The sequence below is a fragment of the Tachyglossus aculeatus genome, chromosome 15, assembly GCF_015852505.1.
Source record: "Tachyglossus aculeatus isolate mTacAcu1 chromosome 15, mTacAcu1.pri, whole genome shotgun sequence".
NCBI classification, from domain to species: Eukaryota; Metazoa; Chordata; class Mammalia; order Monotremata; family Tachyglossidae; genus Tachyglossus; species Tachyglossus aculeatus.
Genome location: NC_052080.1, coordinates 26,953,508 through 26,980,025, shown reverse-complemented (window position 1 = coordinate 26,980,025; position 26,518 = coordinate 26,953,508). Strand labels below are relative to the sequence as shown.

General features: G+C 51.2%; 2 protein-coding genes and 1 long non-coding RNA gene across 3 annotated transcripts in view; 1 reads left to right on the top strand and 2 right to left on the bottom strand.

Moving 5' to 3' along the window:
• Positions 1-4,610: 4,610 nt before the first annotated feature.
• Positions 4,611-19,177, top strand: ANKRD40 (ankyrin repeat domain 40). Its single transcript, XM_038757393.1, has 5 exons — positions 4,611-4,771; positions 13,607-13,755; positions 14,148-14,645; positions 16,581-16,762; positions 17,336-19,177. The coding sequence occupies exons 1-5, from the start codon at positions 4,638-4,640 to the stop codon at positions 17,480-17,482; spliced, it is 1,110 nt and encodes a 369-aa protein (XP_038613321.1). The 5' UTR covers positions 4,611-4,637; the 3' UTR covers positions 17,483-19,177.
• On the bottom strand, positions 10,721-16,919 carry LOC119937768. The gene is made up of 5 exons (XR_005454206.1): positions 16,844-16,919; positions 16,666-16,750; positions 12,648-12,705; positions 11,923-12,046; positions 10,721-10,912 (listed from the first exon to the last, which is right to left on the bottom strand). It is a non-coding gene; the product is annotated as an uncharacterized LOC119937768 (long non-coding RNA).
• Positions 19,178-21,603: 2,426 nt separating the features above from the next.
• Positions 21,604-26,518, bottom strand: part of ABCC3 (ATP binding cassette subfamily C member 3) — a 52,523-nt gene continuing 47,608 nt past the window's right edge. Inside the window, exons 27-31 of the mRNA XM_038757334.1 lie at positions 25,837-25,983; positions 25,540-25,698; positions 22,967-23,133; positions 22,219-22,413; positions 21,604-21,723 (exon numbers count right to left, since the gene is read on the bottom strand). Coding sequence (XP_038613262.1) covers positions 21,615-21,723; positions 22,219-22,413; positions 22,967-23,133; positions 25,540-25,698; positions 25,837-25,983 — 777 coding nt within the window. The 3' untranslated portion in view covers positions 21,604-21,614. The remainder of the gene's footprint in view (positions 21,724-22,218; positions 22,414-22,966; positions 23,134-25,539; positions 25,699-25,836; positions 25,984-26,518) is intronic.

Sequence of the window (26,518 nt, the reverse complement as noted above, 5' to 3'; positions counted from 1 at the left end):
CCCAAAGTCACACAGCAGACAGGCGGCGGAGGCGGGATTCGCACCCATGACCTCTGGCTCCCGAGCCTGCACTCTTTCCACTGAGCCACGCTGCTTCTCTTCATCCATCCATCCATCCATCCATCCATCCATCCATCCATCCATTCATCAATTCATTCATTCATCCATCCATTCATCCATAATAATAATAATAATGATGATGGCATTTATTAAGCACTTACTATGTGCACAGCACTGTTCTAAGCGCCCCCGCTCTCATTCATTCATTCATTAATTCATTCATCCATCTATTCATCCATTCATTCACCCATAATAATAATAATAATAATAATGGCATTTATTAAGCGCTTACTATGTGCACAGCACTGTTCTAAGCGCCCCCGCTCTCATTCATTCATCCATCCACTCATTCATCCATCCATTCATCCATTCATTCATTCATCCATCCATTCATCCATAATAATAATGATGGCATTTATTAAGCACTTACTATGTGCACAGCACTGTTCTAAGCGCCCCCGCTCTCATTCATTCATTCATCCATCCATTCATTCATCCATCCATTCATCCATTCATCCAAAATAATAATAATAATAATAATAATCATGGCATTTATTAAGCACTATGTGCCCAGCACTGTTCTAAGCGCCCCCACGCTCTCATTCATCCATTCACCCATCCAATCGTATTTATTTATTCATTCATTCAATTGCATTTATTGAGCGCTTTCTGTGTGCAGAGCACTCTACTAAGCGCTTGGGAAGGGCAACTTGGCAACATATAGAGACGGTCCCTACCCAACAGCGGGCTCACAGGCTAGAAGGGGGAGACAGACGACAAAACAAAACATCTTAACAAAATAGAATAGTAAATATGTACAAGTAAAATAGAGTAATAAATCTGTACAAACATGTATACAGGTGCTGAGGGGAGGGGAAGGAGGTAAGGTGGGGAGGAGGGGGAGAGGAAGGAGGGGGCTCAGTCTGGGAAGGCCTGCCTATTTATTAATAATAATCATCATCATCATCATAATGATGGCATTTGTTAGGTGCTTACTATGTGCCGAGCCCTGCTCTAAGCACTGGGGAGGGCCTCGGTTACCTCATAATAATAAATAATAATGGCATTTATTAAGTGCTTACTATGTGCCAAGCCCTGTTCTAAGCGCTGGACAGGGCCTTGGTTACCTCATAATAATAAATAATAACAATATTTATTAAGCACTTACTATGGGACAAGCCCTGCTTTGAGCGCTGGGGAGGGCCTTGGTTACCTCATAATAATAAATAATAATGGTATTTATTAAGCGCTTACTATGTGCCAACCCCTGTTCTGAGCGCTGGGGAGGGCCTCAGTTACCTCATAATAATAAATAATAATGGTATTTACTAAGCGCTTACTATGTGCCAATCCCTGTTCTGAGCGCTGGGGAGGACCTCAGTTACCTCATTATAATAATAATGGCATTTACTAAGCGCTTACTATGTGCCAAGCCCTGTTTTAAGCACTGGGGATGGCCTCAGTTACCTCATAATAATAAATAATAATGATATTTACTAAGCGCTTACTATGTGACAAGCCCTGTTCTAAGTGCTGGGGAGGGCCTCAGTTTCCTCATAGTAAATAATAACGGTATTTATTAAGCGCTTACTATGTGCCAAGCACTGTTCTAAGTGCTGGGGTAGGTACAGGGTAATCAGATTGTCCCACGTGGGGCTCACAGTGGAAAGAGCCCCGGGTTGGGAGTCAGAGGTCGCGAGTTCTAATCCCGACTCTGCCATTTACCAGCTGTGTGATTTTGGGCAAGTCACTTCACTTCTCTGGGCCTCAGTTACCTCGTCTGGAAAATGGGGATTAAGATTGTGAGCCCCACGTGGGACAACCTGATCACCTTGTACTCCCCCCCAGCATAGTAAGTGCTGAACAAATACCATCATTATTATTATCCAGCACTTAGAACAGTGCTTTGCACATAGTAAGCGCTTAATAAATGCCATTACTATCATTATCTCTATTTTCCAGATGAGGGAACTGAAGCCCAGAGAAGTGAAGTGACTTGCCCAAAGTCACACAGCTGGTAGAGGCGGGATGAGAACCCATGACCCCTGACTCCCAAGCCTGTGTTCTTTCCATTCATTCAATCGTATTTATTGAGTGCTTACTGTGTGCACAGCACTGTACTATCAATCAATCAATCAATTGTATTTATTGACCACTTACTGTGTGCAGAGCACTGTACTAAGCGCTTGGGAAGTACAAGTCGGCAACATCTAGAGACAGTCCCTACCCAACAGCGGGCTCACAGGCTAGAATGGGGAGACGGACAACAAAACATATTAACAAAATAAAATAAACACATTCAATCGTCTTTATTGAGCTAGAAGGGGGAGACAGACAACAAAACCAAACATATTAACAAAATAAAATAAATACATTCAATCATCTTTATTGAGCTGGAAGCGGGAGACAGACAACAAAACCATAGTAACAAAATAAAATAAATGCATTCAATCGTCTTTATTGAGCTAGAAGGGGGAGACAGACAACAAAACCAAACATATTAACAAATTAAAATAAATACATTCAGTCGTCTTTATTGAGCACTTACTGTGTGCACAGCACTGTATTAAGCGCTTGGGAAGAACTCACCTTGTAAGCTCCCCAGCACTTAGAACAGTGCTTTGCACATAGTAAGCGCTTAACAAATGCCATTATTATTATTAGTAGTAGTCGTAGTAGTAAAGAAGCAGCGTAGCTCAGTGGAAAGAGCATGGGCTTTGGAGTCAGAGGTCATGGGTTCAAATCCCAGCTCCGCCAATTGTCAGCTATATGTGACTTTGGGAAAGTCACTTAACTTCTCTGTGCCTCAGTTCCCTCATCTGTAAAATGGGGATTAAGACTGTGCGCCCCCCGTGGGACAACCTGATCACCTTGTAACCTCCCAGCGCTTAGAACAGTGCTTTGCACATAGTAAGCGCTTAATAAATTACATTATTATTATCAGTAGTAGTACAGAGCTCTGCACACAGTAAGTGCTCAATAAATATGGATGACGTGATGAAGTCTCTTAGCTCTCTTCCTCCCTTCAAGGCCCTACTGAGAGCTCACCTCCTCCAGGAGGCCTTCCCAGACTGAGCCCCTTCCTTCCTCTCCCCCTCATCTCCCTCCATCCCCCCATCTTATCTCCTTCCCTTCCCCACAGCACCTGTATATATGTCTGTACATATTTATTACACTATTTATTTATTTTACTTGTACATATCTATTCTATTTATTTTATTTTGTTAATATGTTTGGTTTTGTTCTCTGTCTCCCCCTTTTAGACTGTGAGCCCACTGATGGGTAGGGACTGTCTCTATATGTTGCCACGTTGTACTTCTCAAGCGCTTAGTACAGTGCTCTGCACACAGTAAGCGCTCAATAAATGCGATTGATTGATTGATTGGTTGATTGATTGATTGATTAAGTAGACAGCGAATGGAATCGGGTTGGGGGTGGTGCTTTGGGGGGGGAGGGCCCTGAGGGCGGTGGCGCTCGCACCGGCGCGCATGCGCACACGCCGGTCGGACGGCCAGAGGGGGGCGGGGTGGGGCTAGGCAGGCGCGCATGCGCACACGCCGGCGGTCCGAGGGGGGGCTAGCACCGGCGCGCATGCGCACACGCCATCCGTCCGGACGGCCAGAGGGTGGGCGGGGTGGGGCTCGCGCAGGGGCTCATGCGCACGCGCCGGCGGCCCGAAGGATCATCATCATCAATCGTATTTATTGAGCGCTTACTATGTGCAGAGCACTGTACTAAGCGCTTGAGAAGTACAACGTGGCAACATATAGAGACAGTCCCTACCCATCAGTGGGCTCACAGTCTAAAAGAGGGAGACAGAGAACAAAACCAAACATATTAACAAAATAAAGTAAATAGAATAGATATGTACAAGTAAAATAAATAATAGAGTAATAAATATGTACAAACATATATACATATATACAGGTGCTGTGGGGAAGGGAAGGAGGTAAGATGGGGGGATGGAGGGGGGCGAGGGGGAGAGGAAGGAAGGGGCTCAGTGTGGGAAGGCCTCCTGGAGGAGGTGAGCTCTCAGCAGGGCCTTGAAGGGAGGAACAGAGCTAGCTTGGCGGATGGGCAGAGGGATTGGGGGCATTCCAGGCCCCGGGGGATGACGTGGGCCGGGGGTCGATGGCGGGACAGGCGGCGAGAGCGAGGTACAGCGACGAGATCAGGATGGGGGGTGGGTGGGGAAAGCTTGCACCGGCGCGCATGCGCACACGCCGGTCGGACGGCCAGAGGGGGGGCGGGGTGGGGCTCGCGCAGGCGCGCATGCGTACACGTCGGCGGTCCGAGGGAGGGGGGAAGCTAGCACCGGCGCGCATGCGCACACGCCGTCCGTCCGGACGGCCAGAGGGTGGGCGGGGCGGGGCTCGCGCAGGGGCGCAGGCGCACACGCCGGCGGCCCGAAGGAGTGGGGGTGGAGGGGGGAGCTCGCGCCGGCGCGCATGCGCACACGCCGGCGGCCCGGACAGCCCGAGGGTGTGTTGGGGGGGGGGGGCGGTGGCGCCGTGGCGCATGCGCACAGGGCGGCGGCCGGTCCTCGGGGCCTGTGCGGTCCCCGGGCCGGCCGGAGGATGACGGCCCCGGCCGAGGAGAAGGAGCAGCAGGAGCGGCTCCGGGAGGCCGCCGCCCTCGGCGACATCCTCCAGGTGCGGAGCCTCGTGGAGAGCGGGGTCAGCGTCAACTCCCAGAACGAGATCAATGGCTGGTGAGTCCATCCATCAATCAATCAATCCATCAGTCGTATTTATTGAGCGCTTACTATGTGCAGAGCACCGTACTAAGCGCTTGGGAAGTACAAATTGGCAACACAGAGAGACAGTCCCTACCCACCAGTGGGCTCACAGTCTAAAAGGGGGAGACAGAGAACAGAACCAAACCTACCAACAAAATAAAATAAGTAGGATAGAAATGTACAAGTGAAATAAATAAATAAATAAATAGAGTAATAAGTATGTAATAATTACTATGTGCAGAGCACTGGACTGAGCGCTTTGGGAAGTCCAAGTTGGCAACATAGAGAGACAGTCCCTACCCACCAGTGGGCTCACAGTCTAAAAGGGGGAGACAGAGAACAGAACCAAACATACCAACAAAATAAAATAAATAGGATAGAAATGTACAAGCAAAATAAATAAAGAGTAATAAATATGTAATAATTACTATGTGCAGAGCACTGGACTGAGCGCTTTGGGAAGTCCAAGTTGGCAACATAGAGAGACAGTCCCTACCCATCAGTGGGCTCACAGTCTAAAAGGGGGAGACAGAGAACAGAACCAAACATACCAACAAAATAAAATAAGTAGGATAGAAATGTACAAGCAAAATAAATAAATAAATAGAGTAATAAATATGTAATAATTACTATGTGCAGAGCACTGGACTGAGCGCTTTGGAAGTCCAAGTTGGCAACATAGAGAGACAGCCCCTACCCACCAGTGGGCTCACAGTCTAAAAGGGGGAGACAGAGAACAGAACCAAACATGCCAACAAAATAAAATAAATAGGATAGAAATGTACAAGCAAAATAAATAAATAGAGTAATAAATATGTAATAATTACTATGTGCAGAGCACTGGACTGAGCGCTTTGGGAAGTCCAAGTTGGCAACATAGAGAGACAGTCCCTACCCACCAGTGGGCTCACAGTCTAAAAGGGGGAGACAGAGAACAGAACCAAACATACCAACAAAATAAAATAAATAGGATAGAAATGTACAAGCAAAATAAATAAATAAATAAATAATAGAGTAATAAATATGTAATAATTACTATGTGCAGAGCACTGGACTGAGCGCTTTGGGAAGTCCAAGTTGGCAACATAGAGAGACAGTCCCTACCCACCAGTGGGCTCACAGTCTAAAAGGGGGAGACAAAACCAAACATACTAACAAAATAGAATAGATATGGACAAGTAAAATAAATAAAGAGTCATAAATATGTACAAACATATATACATATATCCAGGTGCTGTGGGGAAGGGAAGGAGGGAAGATGTGCAGAGCACTGTACTAAGCGCTTGGGAAGTCCAAGTTGGCAACATAGAGAGACAGTCCCTACCCACCAGTGGGCTCACAGTCTAAAAGGGGGAGACAAAACCAAACATACTAACAAAATAGAATAGATATGGACAAGTAAAATAAATAAATAAAGAGTCATAAATATGTACAAACATATATACATATATACAGGTGCTGTGGGGAAGGGAAGGAGGGAAGATGTGCAGAGCACTGTACTAAGCGCTTGGGAAGTCCAAGTTGGCAACATAGAGAGGCAGTCCCTACCCAACAGTGGGCTCACAGCCTAAAAGGGGGAGACGGAGAACAAAACCAAACATACTAACAAAATAAAATAAATAGAATAGATATGTGCAAGTAAAATAAATAGAGTCATAAATATGTACAAACATATATACGTATATACAGGTGCTGTGGGGAAGGGAAGGAGGTAAGATGTGCAGAGCACTGTACTAAGTACAAGTTGGCAACATATAGAGACAGTCCCTACCCAACAGTGGGCTCACAGTCTAAAACAGGGAGAGTCTTGCAAACCCACCCGAAGGGACGGTAATCATTCATAATAATAAGAATGATGGTACTTGTTAAGCACTTACTATGTGCAAAGCACTGTTCTAAGCGCTAGGGAGGTTAACTAGGTGATCAAGTTGTCCCATGTGGGGCACTTGGACTCCCCAAGCGCTGAGTACGGTGAGTAAGCGCTCAAGCAATACGACTGAATGAATGAAATCCCCATTTGACAGATGAGCTCACTGAGGCCCAGAGAAGGCCATTCATTCATTCATTCGGTTGTAGTGAGTGCTTACTGTGTGCTGAGCGCTTACTGTGTGTGGAGCGCTTGGGAAGCACAAGTTGGCAACATATAATAATAATGATGGTACTTGTTAAGCGCTTACTATGCGCAAAGCACTGTTCTAAGCGCCGGGGAGGTTAACGAGGTGATCAGGTTGTCCCATGTTGGGCACTTGGACTCCCCAAGCGCTTAGTACGGGGAGTATGCGCTCAAGCAATACGACTGAATGAATGAAATCCCCATTTGACAGATGAGGTCACTGAGGCCCAGAGAAGGCCATTCATTCAGTTGTAGTGAGCGCTTACTGTGTGCAGAGCGCTTGGGAAGTGCAAGTTGGCAACATATAATAATAATGATGGTACTTGTTAAGCGCTTACTATGTGCGAAGCACTGTTCTAAGCACTGGGGGGATACAAGGTGATCAGGTTATCCCACGGGGGGCTCACAGTCTTCCTCCCCATTTGACAGATGAGGTAACTGAGGCACAGAGAAATTAAGTGACAGTAATCAAAGGGATAGTAATCATTCATAATAATAAGAATGACAGCATTGATTAAGTGCTTACTATGCGCAAAGCACTGTTCTAAGCACTGGGGAGGTTAACAAGGTGATCAGTTTGTCCCATGTTATGCACTTGGACTCCCCAAGTGCTTAGTACAGTGCTCTGCACACAGTAAGCGGTCAATCAGTACGACTGAATGAATGAAATCCCCATTTGACAGATGAGGTCACTGAGGCCCAGAGAAGTCCATTCATTCATTCATTCATTCAGTTGTAGTGAGCACTCACTGTGTGTGGAGCGCTTGGGAAGCACAAGTTGGCAACATATAATAATAATGATGGTACTTGTTAAGCGCTTACTATGTGCTAAGCGCTGGGGAGGTTAACAAGGTGATCACGTTGTCCCATGTGGGGCACTTGGACTCCCCAAGCGCTTAGTACGGTGCTCTGCACACAGTAAGCGGTCAATCAGTACGACTGAATGAATGAAATCCCCATTTGACAGATGAGGTCACTGAGGCCCAGAGAAGTCCATTCATTCATTCATTCAGTTGTAGTGAGCGCTTACTGTGTGCGGAGCGCTTGGGAAGCACAAGTTGGCAACATATAATAATAATGATGGTACTTGTTAAGCGCTTACTATGTGCTAAGCGCTGGGGAGGTTAACAAGGTGATCAGGTTGTCCCATGTGGGGCACTTGGACTCCCCAAGCGCTTAGTACGGTGCTCTGCACACAGTAAGCGCTCAGTCAGTACGATTGAATGAATGAAATCCCCATTTGACAGATGAGGTCACTGAGGCCCAGAGAAGTCCATTCATTCATTCATTCGGTTGTAGTGAGCGCTTACTGTGTGCATAGCGCTTGGGAAGTACAAGTTGGCAACATATAATAATAATGATGGTACTTGTTAAGCGCTTACTATGTGCAAAGCACTGTTCTAAGTGCTGGGGAGGATACAAGGTGATGAGGTTGTCCCATGTGGGGCTCACAGTCTTCATCCCCATTTGACAGATGAGGTCACTGAGGCCCAGAGAAGTTAAGACTATTCGTTCATTCATTCAGTTGTATTTACTGAGCGCTTATTGTGTGCAGAGCACTGTACTAAGTGCTTGGGAAGTACAAGTTGGTAACATATAATAATAATGATGGTACTTGTTAAGCGCTTACTATGTGCAAAGCACTGTTCTAAGCGCTGGGGGGGATACAAGGTGATCAGGTGGCCACGGGGGGCTCACAGTCTTCATCCCCATTTGACAGATGAGGGAACTGAGGCACAGAGAAATTAAGTGACTTGCCCAAAGTCACACAGAGAAGCAGCATGGCTCAGTGGAAGGAGCACGGGCCTTGGAGTCAGAGGTCATGGGTTCAAATCCCAGCTCCGCCAATTGTCAGCTTGTGTGACTTTGGGCAAGTCACTTCTCTGTGCCTCAGTTACCTCATCTGTAGAATGGGGATTAAGACTGTGAGCCCCCCGTGGGACAACCTGATCACCGTGTAACCTCTCCATTGCTTAGAACAGTGCTTTGCACATAGTGAGCACTTGTACTTCCCAAGCACTTACGACAGTGCTCTGCACACAGTAAGCGCTCAATAAATACGATCGAATGAATGAATGAATGAGTAAATGCCATTGAAAAAAAAAAAACTGGGTTGAAGAAATAAGAAGCCCAAAATACCCAATTTTGGTCATTTGACAGATGAGGTCACTGAGGCCCAGAGAAGTTAAGTTCATTCATTCATTCAGTTGCACTTATTGAGCGCTTATTGTGTGCGGAACACTGTACTGAGCACTTGGGAAGTACAAGTTGGCAACATATAGAGACGGTCCCTACCCAACAGCGGGCTCACAGTCTAGAAGGGGGAGACAGAGGACAAAACAAAATGTGGACAGGTGTCAAGTCGTCAGAACAAATAGAATTAGAGGTAAAGTGAAGTGACTTGCCCAAAGTCCCACAGCTGACAATTGGCAGAGCTGGGATTTGAACCCATGGCCTCTGACTCCTAAGCCCGGGCTCTTTTCACTGAGCCATGCTTCTTCCCTAAGCCACGAAGGCAAGCAGCGTGGCTGAGTGCCAAGAGCCCGGGCTGGGGAAGCAGGGGACCTGGGTTCTAATCCCGCCTCCGCCACTTGTCTGCTGTGCGTCCCAGCGCAAGCCACTTCGTAATAATCATCATGATTAATTATGATGGTATTTGGTAAGGGCTTACTAGGGGCCAAGCACTGTGTAGCTACAGGGTTATGATGAGCCACGAGAAGCAGCGTGGCTCAGTGGAAAGAACCCGGGCTTTGGAGTCAGAGGTCATGGGTTCAAATCCCTGCTCGGCCAATTGTCAGCTGTGTGACTTTGGGCAACTCACTTCACTTCTCTGGGTCTCAGTTACCTCATCTGTAAAATGGGGATTAAGACTGTGAGCCCCCCGTGGGACAACTTGGTCACCTTGTAACCTCCCCAGCGCTTCGGACAGTGCTTTGCACATAGTAAGTGCTTAATAAATGCCATTATTATTGTTATTATGATATTTGGTAAGCGCTTACTAGGGGCCAAGCACTGTGTAGATACAAGGTTATGATGATGATGGTATTTGGTAAGCACTTACTACTGCTAACAATAATAATGATGAAATGATGAAATGATGAACCTCCCCAGCGCTTAGAACAGTGCTTTGCACATAGTAAGCGCTTAATAAATGCCATTATTATTATTATTACTATTATAGTCATCCAGTCCAGTGCTCTGAGCATTGTTACACCCAAAGGAGTGCTCTGCATGCAGTCAGCACATGCTTACACGCTGTGGACATAGTGGGAGATCATTTCTTTTGCTTTATGAAAAACAAATCTCCTCCAAGTCCTCAGTCCCTCTTCTTCCGCTCCCTCTTGGATCACCCTTGCAGTTGGATTTGCACCTTCCCTTCACCGCACAGCATTTATGCATATATCCGTAATTTAATTTTTTCCTACGAAGGCCCGTCTCCCCCTCTAGACTGTAAGTTCATTGTGGGCAGGGAACACGCCTACCAACTCTATTGTACTCTCTTAAGCACTTAGTATAATGCTTTGCACCCAACAATTCAATTCAATAAATTGAATTGTTTAATAAATGAGTAATAAATTATCTAATAAACATTATTTATCAATTATTTATTTAATTATTTAATTTTTAGATTTATAAATTATTTAATTTATTAATTATTTGATAAATAAATGAATCACTCATTCAATAAATGAGTGATTGATTAGCAAGAAAGCTTTCTCCTCGCCAACTAAACCGCTTTCAAGCGGAACGAATCAGAATTTGATTTTTAACAGATTTGAGTTTTCCAGGGCTATTCGACCTGTTTGGAATTCTCCCAATCCTCATCCGGTTCAGGCGACTTACCGGTTCAAGGTGCTGTGCGGAATAGGCGGGATAAGCCGCTCTGGCTGCGAGACAGACGTCCTTCCCCATCTAGGGGCTCCTGGAATTTGTACCACAATCCCATCTCCCAGCGTCACTGCCGCGTCCAGTCACGTACTGGCAAAATCCTCATGTGTTTCCTTTGAAAATATGATTTAAATGGATAATCTCATGAACGTTACCGTGGTCCTGCTCAATTAAAGCCACCGTGTCTTCTCCCATCAGCGATAACCCTTCATCACTAGCCCATTTCCCGGAGAGTTCCTCAATAGCGGGGAATTCCTAGCCCTTTCCCATCCCACCCGACCTTAAAGATTATTCAAGTGAGAATAATAGAGTTTATTTCCCCGGATGAGAAAACTCACTCTGTAATCATTATACCCCTTCTCCCTCCCGTTCCTAAAATATATTATTAATGGGGTTTCACTCCCTGTCCAAGAACTGAGGTACCCTGATGAAGCAGGGCAGCCTAATGGACGGACCACGGGCCTGGAAATCCGGGGGCCTGGATTGTAATCCTGGCTCCGCCACTTGCCTCCTGTGCGACCTTAGGCAAGTCAGTAACTTCCCTGGGCTTCACTTTCCTCGTCTGTAAAATGGGGATTCAATACCTGCTCTCCCTCCTCCTTAAACTGTGAGCCCTGTGAGGGGCAGGGACTCCATCCGACCCGATGACCTTGTATCTACCCCAGAGCTTAGCCTGATGCTTGGCACGTCGTAAGCGCTTAAATACCGCGGTTATTATTAAAACAAACATTTAGGTTAAAATCCAAGTCGCGTTGTTTTAAGCAAACACTGTATATTGAGCACAACCACTGGATTTAGTGCACTGTACCAAGCACCTGGTAAGGCCCAAAAGAAGGAAGAGATGCATTCTTGCCCACAAGAGATTTCTGCCATAACTGAGCAGAAACCTCAGACCTCTTCCTCATCCGTTGCCCCGTTACATACAAGTGGTAGCTTGCGCTTAGCACTAGCTTTGGTAGTCTTGGGGGACAGTTTTTCCATAAATACATCGATACGGAAGGCCCAATTTTAAACTTAATATAGAGGATGGGAAAATGAAACATTCCCAAGTGCTCAATACAGTGCCGTGTACACTGCAGACGCTCATTCAGTGCTACCGTTTGATTGTTCGGTTCAAGCATACCCGGTTCTCCGAAGTGCGGAGGTTGGGTTCTCGGCATTAAGGGAAACTCGTGGTGATGTGTGCCCAGACGTTTCTTCCAGCATCGCATGGCGTTCCTTCCGGACAGGCGTGTGGCTGGAAGTTCCTGGATTCCCGACAAGGTTCAAGCCAAAACACACACTGCACCATACAGTGTGGAAGAAGCGACTTCAGTTGAATTTACCACCAACCCCGGGGGTATAACAGCTGCAAATGCGTTGGTTTCAATCAATCAGAAGGGCCTAATGTGTGCCGAGCACTGTACTGAGCCCTTGGGAGACAGCCACAGAATTAGAATGATCCCTGCCCTCAAGGAGCTACCATCAAAAACTACAGAAGAGGAAGCAATTGAATGAAAAGATATGGATGACCGTTTTATGGGAACGGGAGGCGGGGGAAGGAAGGAGGGAAATACCCAAGTGCCTAGGTGGGCAGGGGGACAGTGCAGAGGGTGGAAAGATGAGGAACACTACTTTTGAGCATCCCTCAATTCCTCTAGGGCAGGACCAGTTCCCCCTTTCCTCCCTTCCGGCCCCCTGCCACCTTGGGCCTCAGCACTAATATGCTACTGCAGCTAGGAATTTAAAAAGCTGAGAGTCACGCTTCAAATTCATGGTTCCCACAGTAGCTCTAGACCCGACCTGAGGTGCACATTTGGATTATTAAGAAGGAAGGTGGATGGAACCCGGGGAAACTGGAAATATTACCTGTGGGTCCGGGAGACTGGCTTCGGCGGTGCTGGGGGCCGGACTGGAAATTTCCGGGCTGTAAATGATGACACGTAGATGATTATCCATCAGGCTGAATTAACCGTCGGGGAGGGAAGTGTGCATCGCTTTGTTGGCTGTGCTCTTCCCGTGTCCGCTTTATTGTACTCCCGCCCAGTAGAGCATTTAAGCTGGGCAGTGCATTGGTCTGCCTGCTTGTGTCTGCATGGCAGTCAACCAACGGTGTTGATTGTGTGCATACCATGCGCAGAGCACTGTATCAAGAACCAGGGCGAGCACGATGGAGTGAACAGATACGATTCCTGCCCTCAAGAAGCGGGGAAAAAACAGGCACCCGCGCCGGAAGGGGATCAGAGATGGGAAATCGGCTCTAAATCCCGTCTCTCTTGGAACCTAGAAAACAGTGTGCCCGTTGGGCTTTTAAGGATAGCCTAATAGTTATGGCATTACGCGCTTTCTCTGCCCCAAACACTGGGCTCAGCCCTGGGAAAGGAACAAATATAACCATCAGATAGAAGCGCGCTTGTGGAAGGAAATATCTGAATCAGCCTCTCTCCTTGAAGTGATTTTTTTTTTTAAATAAAAGACCTGGTCAGCAAGCAAAGTCTTTATGTGAACTGTAAAGCAAAAAACATCCGCTGCAGACCAAAGTAGCTTTGCCAAAAGGCCCAAATGCAGCCACTGAGAAGGGGATTCAGGCAATTCGATTTTCCCCGTAGGCGGCACTGACGCATAGGACGCACACTGTCACGGGGCTAAGACGTAAAGGATGAGAAATTGTACAGGGGGCAGGAATGGGATTGAACATCCCAACTTTCTCACTTTGGGAGAAGCCGGGTTTGGGCCGCCGGGCGGGGTCCCGCCCTGTGCCTCGGAGATTTGACTCATCCTCCGGCCCCGAGCGGAATCGAGTCACCGGTTTTCCCCCCGCGGCACAGGACCTGCCTGCATTGGGCCTGCAAACGCAACCACGGCCAGGTGGTCTCCTACCTGCTCCTCTCGGGGGCCGACAGAGAGATTCTCACCGTCAAGGGGGAGCGGCCGGCCCAGCTGACGTCCAGAGGAGACATCAGGAAGATTCTGGGAGGTAAAACCCGACCCTTCCCAGTTCCCCCTTTCCCCACCACCTGGGAAGTGCGGTGACTGAGGGGACGTTTTGGAGCCACCTGAGCCGGGGTGACCCAAAGCCAGAGTTTCTCCCATTCCAGGGATGGACACAAAGCCAACAGGTGGGCCTCTGGGAGCAGGCGTGGCAGGGGCTGCGACAGTAACCCGCGTTTCCCCAAACAGCTCGTTTCAACGAATCCTCGGGGTGGTAGCTTCTGCCTGGGCCAAGCGGCCCGTTGGGTTTGGTCGTTTTCCCAACACCGGGGTAGCCCGTTCCTTGGCCGGTTGACCCCAGAGTGGAAACGGTGGTGGGAAAACCAGCTCCACACCACGCATCTGTTTCCTAACGGGCCCTTTTCCCCCCTTTTGTAGTGGAAGACACCGAAACCGCCGCCACCCTGGAGCTGAAGAGAGAATCAGAATTACCTTTCATCCCCAGCTATCTGGCCAACCCCCCTTTCCCGTTCACTTATACAGCAGCCTCAGCCTCGCCAGAGGGAGCGACGGCCCAAATCCAGAGTGGGGGCCCCTCCGCGTCCCCCCCTGCGGGGGCCGAGATTCCCCGCCCAGGGGCGTTCCCGGGTACCCGGGCCTCTTTGCCCCTGGCCCAGAATGGAGCCGTCCCTACTCCCTCCGTCTCCCCCACGGCTCCCCCCACCCCCTCCACCCCACCCGTTCCCCAAAGGATGCCGGAAAGCACAAAGCCCAGCCCCGGGTGCCAACCCCTGTCGGGTCACACCTGCCCCCTGTTCTCCCCCATCCCCCCGAAGCCACCGGTGCCCATGGAGTCACACAACGGCCCATCCGTGGGCCCCCCGCCGACCTTTCAGCCGTTCTTCTTCACGGGAACCTTTCCGTTCAACGTGCAAGGTAAACCCCCGAGTGGGCAGCGCTCTCGCCAGCTCTCGCCACCGCCCAACTGCGGCAGGGCTGCCACACTCCAGGAAAACAGAATTAACCTGTACAGTCTTCTGATGCACACAACAACTAGGCCTTAGGAGCCAAAAGGGCACCCCGGTCCACACAAGGTCCACACAACTGCCCGGGACCTGCCCACCACACCCAATCTTATAATAATTAAGGTATTTGTTATGCACTAAAATCTGCCCTTTCCTCAAAATGGCTACCACATTAATCCAATCACTTGTTTTATCCCGCCTTGATTACTTATCAGACTTCTTGATGATTCACTGATTCATTCAGTCATTTATTGGGCACATACTGTGTCCAGGGCACTGTGCTAAGCCCTTAGGAGAGTACAGTACAACAGTAAACAGACACATTCCCTGTCCACAATGAGCCTAAAGTGTAGAAGGATCTTGGTGATCCCCTTGCCTCCTGTCTTTCCCCCTTCCAGTCCACGCTTCGCTCTGCTTCCCAGATCATTTTTCTGCAGAAACATCAGGCCAGGTTTCCCTGCTCCTTAAGAGCCTCCAGTCCACCTCAGCATCGCAGAGAAACTCCTCACTCTTGGCTGTAAAGCATTCAATCACCTTGGCCTCTCCTGCCTCACTTCGCCACTCTCCTGCTACAACCCAGCCCACGTACTTGGCTCCTCTAATGCTAACCTTCTAACTGTACCTCGAACTCAGCGCTCTCGCTGCCAACCTCTCGCCCACGTCCTGCCTCCTCATATCCGACAGACTGAGACACTCTCCCCACTTCAAAGCCTTATTGAGACCACATCTCCACCAAGAAGCCTTCCCTGACAGCCCTCGTTTCCTCTTCTCCCTGCATCACCCTGACTTGCTCCCTTTATTCACCCCCCCTCCCAGCCCCACAGCACTTACGTACATATCTGTAATTTATTTATTAATGTCTGTCTCCCCTTCTAGACTGTCAGCCCCATGTGGGCAGGGAACGTGTCTGATTATTGTTATAATGCACTCTCTCAAGTGCTTAGTACACTCAGTAATTACCACCGAGTGCCATACACTATACAACACACTGGAGGAGATACAAGATACAAGCAGCAGCGTGGCTCAGTGGAAAGAGCCCGGGCTTTGGAGTCAGAGGTCATGGGTTCAAATCCCTGCTCTGCCAATTGTCAGCTGTGGGACTTTGGGCAAGTCACTTAACTTCTCTGGACCTCAGTGACCTCAACTGTAAAATGGGGATTAATACTGTGAGCCTCCTGTGGGACAACCCGATCACCTTGTAACCTCCCCAGCGCTTAGAACAGTGCTTTGCACTTAGTAGGCGCGTAATAAATGCCATCATTATTATTATTATTATTATTTGGGAACAGCCTGCCCCACATAGGGCTCCCTGTCTAAGAAACCCCTGAAACCAATCTTTTCCTCACCGGTTACCAAACTCCATGCAGTGGCTTTGGTCCTTCCTTACGTTACCCACACTTGCTTTCCAGTGGGGCCAGAATCTGACCAAATCTGAGGCAGTGCCGTAGTCACCCCTGTCTTTTTGCCTCAAGTAGGCACACCACAAAGCAAAAAAATGAGAGCGATTACATGACCTGTCCCCACTTCCCAGCAGTCCCTCAGGAGAGTGGGAGTTCTGTCCTGGATTTTCAATCACCCCGACAAACCAAATTACTGGATAACGGCCAGCGCCCCACATTACCCTGTGCAAGAGAGGCTTTGGCTCGAGGTCACCGGCTGACCCTCGTACCCCAAGCTTAGCAGCGGGGCCGGACACCAGTTTGTTTTGTTTGGAGTCCAGGCCTAAGGGGCATGGGAATCGACTGGAGGTGATGTCGGCCCAAAGCAGGTAGCTCCGGACAGATTTGGAATCGGTCCGGGACTTACTGCTGGCAGTTCACTTGGAAATGTCACCTTGTTTCAATAGAGCTGGTCCTCAAAGTGCGGATTCAAAACCCATCCCTTCGAGAGAACGACTTCATCGAAATCGAACTGGATCGACAAGAACTCACCTACCAGGAGTTGCTCCGAGTGAGCTGCAGGGAACTGGGAGTTAGCCCGGAACACGTGGAGAAGATCAGAAAATTACCCAACACCCTGTTAAGGAAGGTCAGAGAGCAGAGCTGGGCGTGTGGTTGTCAGTGTGTCCTTTGCCTGGCGCCTCCCAGATTGCGGTACGAGTCATCTCACCTGCTTTCAGAGCGTTCTGTAGTTAAAGGAATCCCACAGATCCTGGAGAATTTGGGGCAAACCCCAGAACAGGAAAACCGGCATGCAAAACGGTCCAAGGGCGGGCTCCTAAACCAGCTCCTCCGATTGATTAGTCTCATCGCGGGCCTGGAGAGGGAGGGCAGGCCCCGGGCTGCGGCAGACCCCCAAATCCTTGGCCCCTCGTGGGCTTTTAACAGTGAGCGTCTGCATCTTGGTCCAGACCCCTTCCTGTTGTGGGCAAAGAAGAGCTTAGCCTGCCCCTTGTCTCTGATGAACCCACCTGGGTGAGGCCCTGATCCCATTCGCCCTCAGCCTCCGTTCCCGTCCTCACCTGTTTCTAGGCTCCTTGTCATCTTCTGCCCGCTATTCCCCCACCTGAAAAAGTGGAAATCTCTTTCTCCTTTTCTAGCCAGCGCTGGCCTAGCAGCAGTAATGAGTGGATTCTGGTTTTTTTTCGTTTTTCTTTTAAAGGACAAAGATGTTGCCCGCCTCCAGGACTTTCAGGAGCTGGAACTGGTCCTGACGCTAAGCGATAGCAACTTCCTGCTCAGGAACGCAGCCTCCACCCTGACAGAACGACCTTGTTACAACAGGAGAGCGTCCAAACTGACCTACTGACGGCCCACAGGGGTGCGGCCAGCTGAGAGCGCAGCCCCTCCGGGCTTCGGGAAAGCTCGGGATGGAAAGGCGTGGTTGGCCTTTCCAATCCTCAGTCCCGCCCACGGGCGGTGTCCACTCTGTCGGTACCAGCGACCAGAGGACTTTTCGGAGAAGCGATCTGCTTCTTGGTCCCTGGGAAGACTTGGCCACTCCTCCCCTCCCTCTCGCGCACGGAGGCGGGCACGGCCCTGCCAGTGACTGAGCTGTCGGGCCCGACGGAGATCTCTGGAGCGCGGGCGCCTGGCCCAGGAAGGGCAGAGGAGGAGGAACGCGAGGTCCCCGACAGACGGCTTCCGCCCAGGACTGCAGCTGGGAGGTTGCTTAGAACGTGTAGTTCACTGTTTCTCAGGTTAAAGGTATTTAACACTAGGATAACATACACTAATTGTAAATAGGCTGGTAACCAAAGTAGGTTCCCTCTTCCCTCTCCTTTTTCCTTCCAAACATATTCCTGGTTGGCTGGCTATCCCGCAAGACTGCTTTTCCCCCTGAGCCGGTACCCACTAGAGGTCGCATTCATACCGACAAAAAAAAGCCGTTCGGCGTGTCCTCTGTCTATATATATATATTTATCTTCCTCCATCTCTCACACACACCCACAATTGGGGCCATCGCTGCCTAAGCCAAAGGAGCACAAACCCTGAACGCCACGTCAGAACCTCTGCCCCGCGCCACCCCCCGCAAAGGCCGTGGTCAGAAACCGGTCCGCCGGCACGACCGTCCCCGGCCCGGAGGCAGAGGTGAGTTTGAAATTACATTTCTATGCAACTGTCAGATCCCAGGGCCTGTCACCGCCAGCTCCGTTTCGCCTCCGGGGGCCAGAGACCCCTTCGGCTCCCCCGGCCTTCCTGTCTTCCGATGTTTTAGGGAGCGGGGGCTGGGATGCCCCCACCCAGGCTCCAAATCCTGCAGCAGGCGAGCGCAGGAAACTCACTGCGTAGCCCGAGAAGCACCGGGGCTCGTGCCCGGCGTGGCATCTTTGTCCAAAGTGTCCGTGGGCCACCGGAAGCGCCATCAGCATCCCACACACGGGCGAGCAGCTGAGCCTCCGGCGCCCGCCGCTCCAGCCGCCGACCGCCGTCCTGCCGTCTTAGAGAAGCATTTATCTTCCTGTAGTGCCTATGGTTTCCAAAGAAACTTACCTTCTTAACTGTGGTAAAGCAGTGTTACGGGGACAGTGCGGCCAGGTGTGCGCAAGCTGTCGACGCGCGGATACCACTCCCGGCAGAGGCTCTTCTCCGACCCCGCCGACCAGGCACTGCCCGGGGCTGGGAGGGCTTGTCAGAGCCCATTGCCATTCCCCCAATTTCCAGCCCAGCACCGAAGTAGAGGGTGGAGGAGGGAGAAAGGTTGCTGAGGTCCCAGCCCGGAGACGGGCCCGGTGTTGAAACGCACCTTAAACTAGATTCGGGGGGAACACCACTGCTTGTAGACCAGTCTAAAAGGCCTAATCTATGCATCCAGAGGAATATTTTTGTATGCTTTGGATAACTGAAAACTGCCTGGATTTTTTTTAATTTTGTTAACCGTAAATCCCCCCACTTAGCGGAGCATGAATTCCCCGTGGGCATAAAGCGTAGAACGAAGGGGCCTTAGGCCCCCGCGCCGTACTGACCGGTTATTCTAACAAACATTAATTGAATTAAATAGTAACCCATCACCTCGGGCGACTCTCTGGGTTTTTGTCTCGTGGAGCTGCTCGCGTTCGATAGACCGAGGTCGGGTTTTTCCCGGCTGCCGGCGGGGCCCGGAGCCACAGTCGGAGCTGGAGTTTTGCCGGCGGGGCCGGCCAGCTGGAGCGGGAAGGGAGCGGGTTGGTGGGTTTCTGGGCTGCCGCCCTTCCTTCGGCAGAGGTGGAAGTCTGTGTGTCACTCTCAGGGGAAAGTCCTCACCCAACTATCAGCCAGCGGTCCAGCTGGAAGCTGAGGAAAATCAGCCATCTGGCCACCACCTGGCCCACAGCCACAGCCTGGGGTCTTTCCCGTCCCTTACAGGCGCCAAGCGGCCAGTGCCAGGTGGCCTGTCTCCCCGCCCGGGGGCAACTAGGCTAGCTCCCCATTTGGCCACCACAAACCCGACATGGTCTGTTTGGAAGGCAGACCAATTGTTGATGACTTCTAATAATAATAATAATAATGGCATTTGTTAAGCGCTTACTATGTGCAAAGCACTGTTCTAAGCGCTGGGGAAATACAAGGTGATCAGGTTGTCCCACGTGGGGCTCACAGTCTTAATCCCCATTTTACAGATGAGGTAACTGAGGCTCAGAGAAGTTAAGTGACTTGCCCAAGGTCACACAGCAGACATGTGGCGGAGCTGAGATTCGAACCCATGACCTCTGACTCCAAAGCCCGTGCTCTTTCCACTGAGCCACGCTGCTTCACTTCTAGACTGTGAGCCCGCTGTTGGCTAGGGGCCGTCTCTATATGTTGCCAACTTGGACTTCCCAAGCGCCTACTACAGTGCTCTGCACACAGTAAGCGCTCAATAAATACGATTGAATGAATGGGCAGGCAGCCGGCCAGTCTAGCCGGTTCTTAGAATTTAATAATGATGGCGTTGGTTAAGCGTTTACTATGTGCAAGGCACTGTTCTAAGCGCTGGGGGGGGGATACAAGGTGATCAGGTTGTCCCACGTGGGGCTCACAGTCTTCATCCCCATTTTACAGATGAGGAAACTGAGGCTCCGAGAAGTGACTTGCGCAAGGTCACACAGAAGACATGTGGTGGAGCCGAGATTCGAACCCATGACCTCTGACTCCAAAGCCCATGCTTTGGGCTTTGGGCCACTAAGCCACGCTGCTTCACTTGAGAATTTAAGCTCATTGTGGGAATGTGTCTGCCGCATTGTTATACTGTACCCTCCCAAGTGTTCAGTACAGTGCTCTGCACACAGAGAAGCAGTGTGGCTCAGTGGAAAATAGTAATAATAATGATGGCATTTATTAAGCGCTTAGTATGTGCAAAGCACCGTTCTAAAGTGCTGGGCTTTGGAGTCAACGGTCATGGGTTCAAATCCCGGCTCTGACACTTGTCAGCTGTGTGACTTCAGGCAAGTCACTTAACTCCCCTGTGCCTCAGTTCCCTCACCTGTAAAATGGGGATGAAGACTGTGAGCCCCTCGTGGGACAATCTGATCACCTTGTAACCTCCCCAGTGCTTAGAACAGTGCTTGGCACATAGTAAGCGTTTAATAAATGCCATTATTATTATCATTATTAAGTGCTCAAACAATATGACTGACTGACTGACAGCATCCCTTGGACTTCGCCGCTTTGGCCAGGACAAGCGGATGCCATCGAGAACGTCCCTGCCACGGGCACCAACTGAATTTGCTGCAGCTGGCAGGTCTCAGGCCTGTTTTTTTTTTTTTTTTTAATGGCATTTATTAAGCGCTTACTATGTGCAAAGCACTGTTCTAAGCGCCTGTTCTCAGAGGCCCAGAAGCAGCAGCTCCTCGCTGAGGGAGGGCAAGAGGGAGCAGGTGGAGCTGGCTGATCACCCAGATCTGCATCCCCCAGGGTGGGAAAGGAAGGCCGGGCAGGCGAATGATCCAGATTCTGTAAGCCAAGCCTGTCTGAAACAAGCCACTTGGAGGGGGCTGGTGGAATTGGGGAGCTTGTCAGGGTTCTCAAGGCTTCTGGAAGTTAGGAAGACGGGGATGGGAGAAGAGAAGGGGAGAAAAAGGGGAAGGGGAAGGAGAAGAGAGGGGATGGAGGTGGGGAGGAGGAGAGAGAAGCTAAGGGCAATGTTCCCTGGAGGGAGGAAGGGTCACCTCAGTTCAACGCCCAGGCAGAAGGGAAAGCAGCGGGTTCGTGGTTCTCAAAGTCTTTATTTCAGCAGTGACCCGTCCGCAGCGTGAGCTCCCCAACTAGCTCGCACGGCGTCTTTCTGGCTCGAAAGAAAAAACATCTATTAAAAATACCTCAGGCAAAGAAAAATCTCAGAAACGTGGAAAATCACGGCCAAGATCCTTTCAGTCCCGCCGTGGAATTTCCTCTTCGCTGACGACCCTGGGGCAGCGGGGCCCGGCACGACGCGGCTCCAGGCTGCGGATCCTCTCCGAAGGGGGGGGCCGGCCGGCCCCGGCTCAGGCCAGCCCAGCGTCCCTGGCCATGTCGTAGAAGATGCCTCTGGCCGCGAGGAGAGTCGCTGGTGTATCGAACTCCGCCACCCGCCCCGCGTCCAGGACCAGGACCCTGCAGGTGGGAGGGAGGCGGATCTCCGTCGGCCTCCTCCTCTGGGCTCCGCGGCCCAGTTCTTCCGTCATCGACCCCCTCCCCACAGATGACCACCCCCAAGACCTAGCAGGATGGGAGAGGGGCTTGTCCCAGCTTCCGTCCCTTGCCGGGTCTGAATTATTTCCAAGGAAGGGGCCTGGGGTCAGGGGGTACTGATGTCTAATGTGGATGGCACGGGGCGGCTACGGGTAGCAGCTGGGAGCCGGACCCGTGATGAGCGGCACCTGCATTGGGAGCCCCCCCCGCACCCCTCCAGAGCCGGCCGTGGCCGCCCACGCCGTAACTGGCACAGCCTGGCACACACGATGCTGTCCCCAGCAGGGCCCTTCCTGATAAGTGACCGCCACCTCTGACCTGCGCTGGGGTCGGGGATGGAGCCTGCAGGGGCGGGGGGGGGGACACGGGCGGCGGCAGGGTGGGCGGTTGTGGGGACCGGCCCCAGACGGCGGGTACCTGGTGTAGTCCATTATGGTGTTGAGCCTGTGAGCGATGGTCAGCACCGTGGACTCGGCGAACTGCGTGCGGATGGTCCCCTGGATGAGGTCGTCGGTGTCCAGGTCGACGGCGGCCGTGGCCTCGTCCAAGATCAGGATTCGGCTCTTGCGCAGCAGGGCTCGGGCCAAGCAGACCAGCTGCCGCTGACCCACACTGGGAACACAGTGGAGGGTCAGGACGCCCAGAGACAGGGCGGCCCACACGTGCTGCCCCCGCCAAGGTCCGGTCAGTTAGTCTGCGGTGCTAACGGCCTCCGGGAGCCTCTCCCCAACTCTGCCCCAGCCTCCCCCAATCTCTGGGTGAAAGACAGAAGTGAGTTGGAGGCTGTGGGGCCCACAGAGTTGGGGCTAGCGGGCGAGGGAAGAGAGCGGCCCACGGCCCCCGCCCGGACTGGAAACATCAGCCTGCGGGGGAGGGCAGGAGGGATGGGCTGAGGACCGTAGTACGGCTGCAGCCTGCTGTCCCTGAGACCCCAGGATACCTCGTGAGAGGCCTGGGCCCCGCCCACCTGGGGGCTGGGAGAGACAGCCAGGGGAATAAACTGCCTGTGTCATTCATTCATTCAGTCGTATTTATTGAGCGCTTACTGTGTGCAGAGCACTGTACTAAGCGCTTGGGAAGTACAAATTGGCAACATATAGAGATGGTCCCTACCCAACAGTGGGCTCACAGTCTAGAAGGGGGGGACGGGGACGGTGGGTGGTACCTGAGGTTCTCTCCTCCCTCCGAGCACTCGAACTCCAGCCCTTCAGGCTGGCTGCTGACGAACTTCTTCAGGTGCGACAGCTCCAGAGCTTGCCAGATTTCTGCCTCGGGATACTGCCCCGATGGGTCCACATTCATCCTCAGGGACCCCGAGAACAGGATGGGGTCCTGCCAGGGCAAAGGGGAAGGCAGGGGCTTCAGGGGGCTTGCGGTGAGAGGGGGGCAGAAAGCTCCCCGGGCACCACCCCACTCGGTGTGGCAAACAAGCAAGCAGCCCCAAACCCACTGCCCCTCAGCCTGGGCTGAGGCAGACAAGCAAGAAAACCCAACTCCCTCTCCCCCCAGCCTGGGCCATCTGCTCTGCAACCAAGTCTCCCGGCCTCCCGCTATTTAATCTCCATTCAGCAGCTCCTGGCCTTCCAAAGTCGCCTTCACAAAGAAACTGCAGGCAGCAGCTCACCGGAGTCAAAACTATCCAGTCGGCAAAGCACAGATAAGCGGCAAAGCCAAAAAATGAAAGTCAGAGTCTGAGAGGTTTCCAGACAGAGGCGGCGAACAGTAAAGGGGTAGGGGTGCGCAATCGCCCCCCACCCGCCCCCATCCCGGGAACAGAGAGAGACAGGCCAAGCAAGGTGGGTGGCTGGGATCAGAAGGAAGAGACAGAAAATAAAGAGACTGAGCCTCCCAGTTCATTTAGGAGGGAGAAGTGAGGAGGGAGCACAGCAAGTTCCAGTTTGTTATTTATTGATAAAATACAAACAGCAGCAATAATAATGGTTCTCTTTTACCCACCCCAGCCCTGAGCACGATGCTCGACACAGTCGGCGCTTAATAAATGCTGTTATTATTATTACTGTATTATCTGTCACCAAATCCCGTTGGTTCAACCTTCACATCGATACAATCGACCCTTTCCTCTCCATCCAAAATGCTACCATGTTAATCCAAGAATTTATTCTCCCCCACCTGCGTCGGCCTCCGTGCTGACTTCCCCGCCTCCTGTCTCTCCCCATTTCAGTCCATCCTTCACTCTGCTGCCCAGATTATTTTTCTACAAAACCATTCAGTCCGCATTTCCCCACTCCCCAAGAACCTCCACATCTAACAGAAATTCCTTCCAGTAAATTTTAAAACGCTCAATCACCTTGCCCTCTCCTATCTTACCTCCTTAATTTCCTCATACAACCAGCCCACAAACTCCATTCCGCTAGAGCCAACCTACTCACGGTGTCTCGATCTCGTCTCTCTCGCCACTGACCCCTCACCCACGTCCTGTCTCTGGGCTGGAACTCCCCCGTCCCTCTTCACATCCAACTAACATTCACTCTCCCCACCTTAAAACCACACCTCTTTCAAGTGGTCTTCCCTAATTATTCACAACTTGTACTTCCCAAGCGCTTAGTACAGTGCTCTGCACACAGTAAGCGCTCAATAAATACAATTGAATGAATGAATGAATGAATAATTAAGCCCTCGTTTCCTCCTCTCCAACTCCCTTCTGCGTCACCTTTAGACTAGGATTTGCACCCTTTATTTACTCATCATCATCATCATCAATCGTATTTATTGAGCGCTTACTATGTGCAGAGCACTGTACTAAGCGCTTGGGAAGTACAAATTGGCAACATATAGAGACAGTCCCTACCCAACAGTGGGCTCACAGTCTAAAAGGGGGGGGGGGGGGGGGGGGGTCTAAAAGGGTAGGAGGGTAAAAGGGTAAAAGTCTCATGTGGTATATATTCTTACCTCCTTACCCGCCTTACCGCCTTCCCTTCCCCACAGCACCTGTATATACGTATATATGTTTGTACATATTTATTACTCTATTTATTTATTTATTTTACTTGTACATATCTATTCTATTTATTTTCTTTTGTTAATATGTTTGGTTTTGTTCTCTGTCTCCCCCTTCTAGACTGTGAGCCCACTGTTGGGTAGGGACCGTCTCTATATGTTGCCAACTTGCACTTCCCAAGCGCTTAGTACAGTGCTGTGCACACAGTAAGCACTCAATAAATACGATTGATTGATTGATATATTCATAACATTTTTTTTAGATGCACGTCTGTCTCCCCCTCTAGACTTCATGCTTGCCGTGGGTCGGGAAGATGTCCTCCAACTCTGTTCTACCGTGCTCTCCCAAGCGCTTAGTATAGTGCTCTGCACACAGTAAGTGCTCAATAAATACAACTGATTATGATTACTATTATTACGTCTTGCGGTCCAAAGGGGAGGAAGAACAAGTATTTAACCCCCATTTTACTGATGAGGGAAATGAAGCGCAGAGAGGTGAAGTGACTTGCTCAAGGTCAAACTGCGGGCAAGCGGTGAAGCGGGGATTCAAACCCAGGTCTCCTGATACCCCACCCTACTAGGCCACACCTCTTCTTGATTTTCAAATTTACTGACTATATTATTTCAGTGTTTATTTTGCCACGCCCTGTCCCCAGGTCAGGAGCATTCAAATTCTGACCCAAACTCCGCACAACAGCACTGAACCTCACCCTGGTGAACTATAATCCGACTTCCCAATCTCCCCGGCCCCAGCCCCCCACCCCGGGTGGGGGGGATCACCTGAGGGATGATAGTCAGGGCAGAGCGCAGGTCATGCAGGCCAATGTCCGATATTTTTATCCCGTCGATCCGGATCTCGCCGGCAGCCGCTTCGAGGATCCTGAAGAGGCTGAGGGTCATGGAGGACTTCCCGGCTCCGGTGCGGCCCACAATCCCAACCTGGAAGAGGCAGAGTTGGTGGCGGGAGGGGGTTGGAGCAGGGCAGATTCCAGACCCGGATTGCACGTTCACCGGGAACTCAAGGATGGGGCACCCACCCCCTGGGTGTTCTCGCGGGCGGTCTCTCCCGCCAACTACCTTCTCGCCGCCTTTCACCCGCAAGCTGAGGCCTTTCAGCACCAGATCCAGCCCCTTTCGGTAGCGCACGGAGTAGTTCATAAACTCCACCTCGCCCTTCTGTGGCCAGCCCGCCGGCGGGCGGCTCTTCTCAAGGACCCAAGGGGCCTGGAGGGAGGGAAGCACAAAATGGTGCTGCAGGAGACGGAAGCTGGGGGTCCCAATGCACTCTGATCCAGCTCTGAGGGGATCCCCTGTCCCTCGCACATTCCCCGGCTGGATCCCTGCTTCCCTTGAGCCCGCACCCCCGTTCCTCCTGAAGAGAACCCGCTTTCTCCATTCCACCCTCCTGGGCATCTACGCATCAAGCAAAAACTTCTCACCCCCGGCTTCAAGGCTGTCCATCACCTCGCCCCCTCCTATCTCACCTCCCTTCTCTCCTTCTCCAGCCCAGCGCGCACCTTCCGCTCCTCTGCCGCCGCTAACCTCCTCACCGTGCCTCGTTCTCGCCCGTCCCGCCGTCGACCCCCGGCCCACGTCCTCCCCCTGGCCCGGAATGCCCTCCCTCCGCACATCCTCCAAGCTAGCTCTCTTCCTCCCTTCAATGCCCTACTGAGAGCTCACCTCCTCCAAGAGGCCTTCCCGACTGAGCCCCCTTTTTCCTCTCCTCCTCCCCATCCCCCCCGCCCTACCTCCTTCCCCT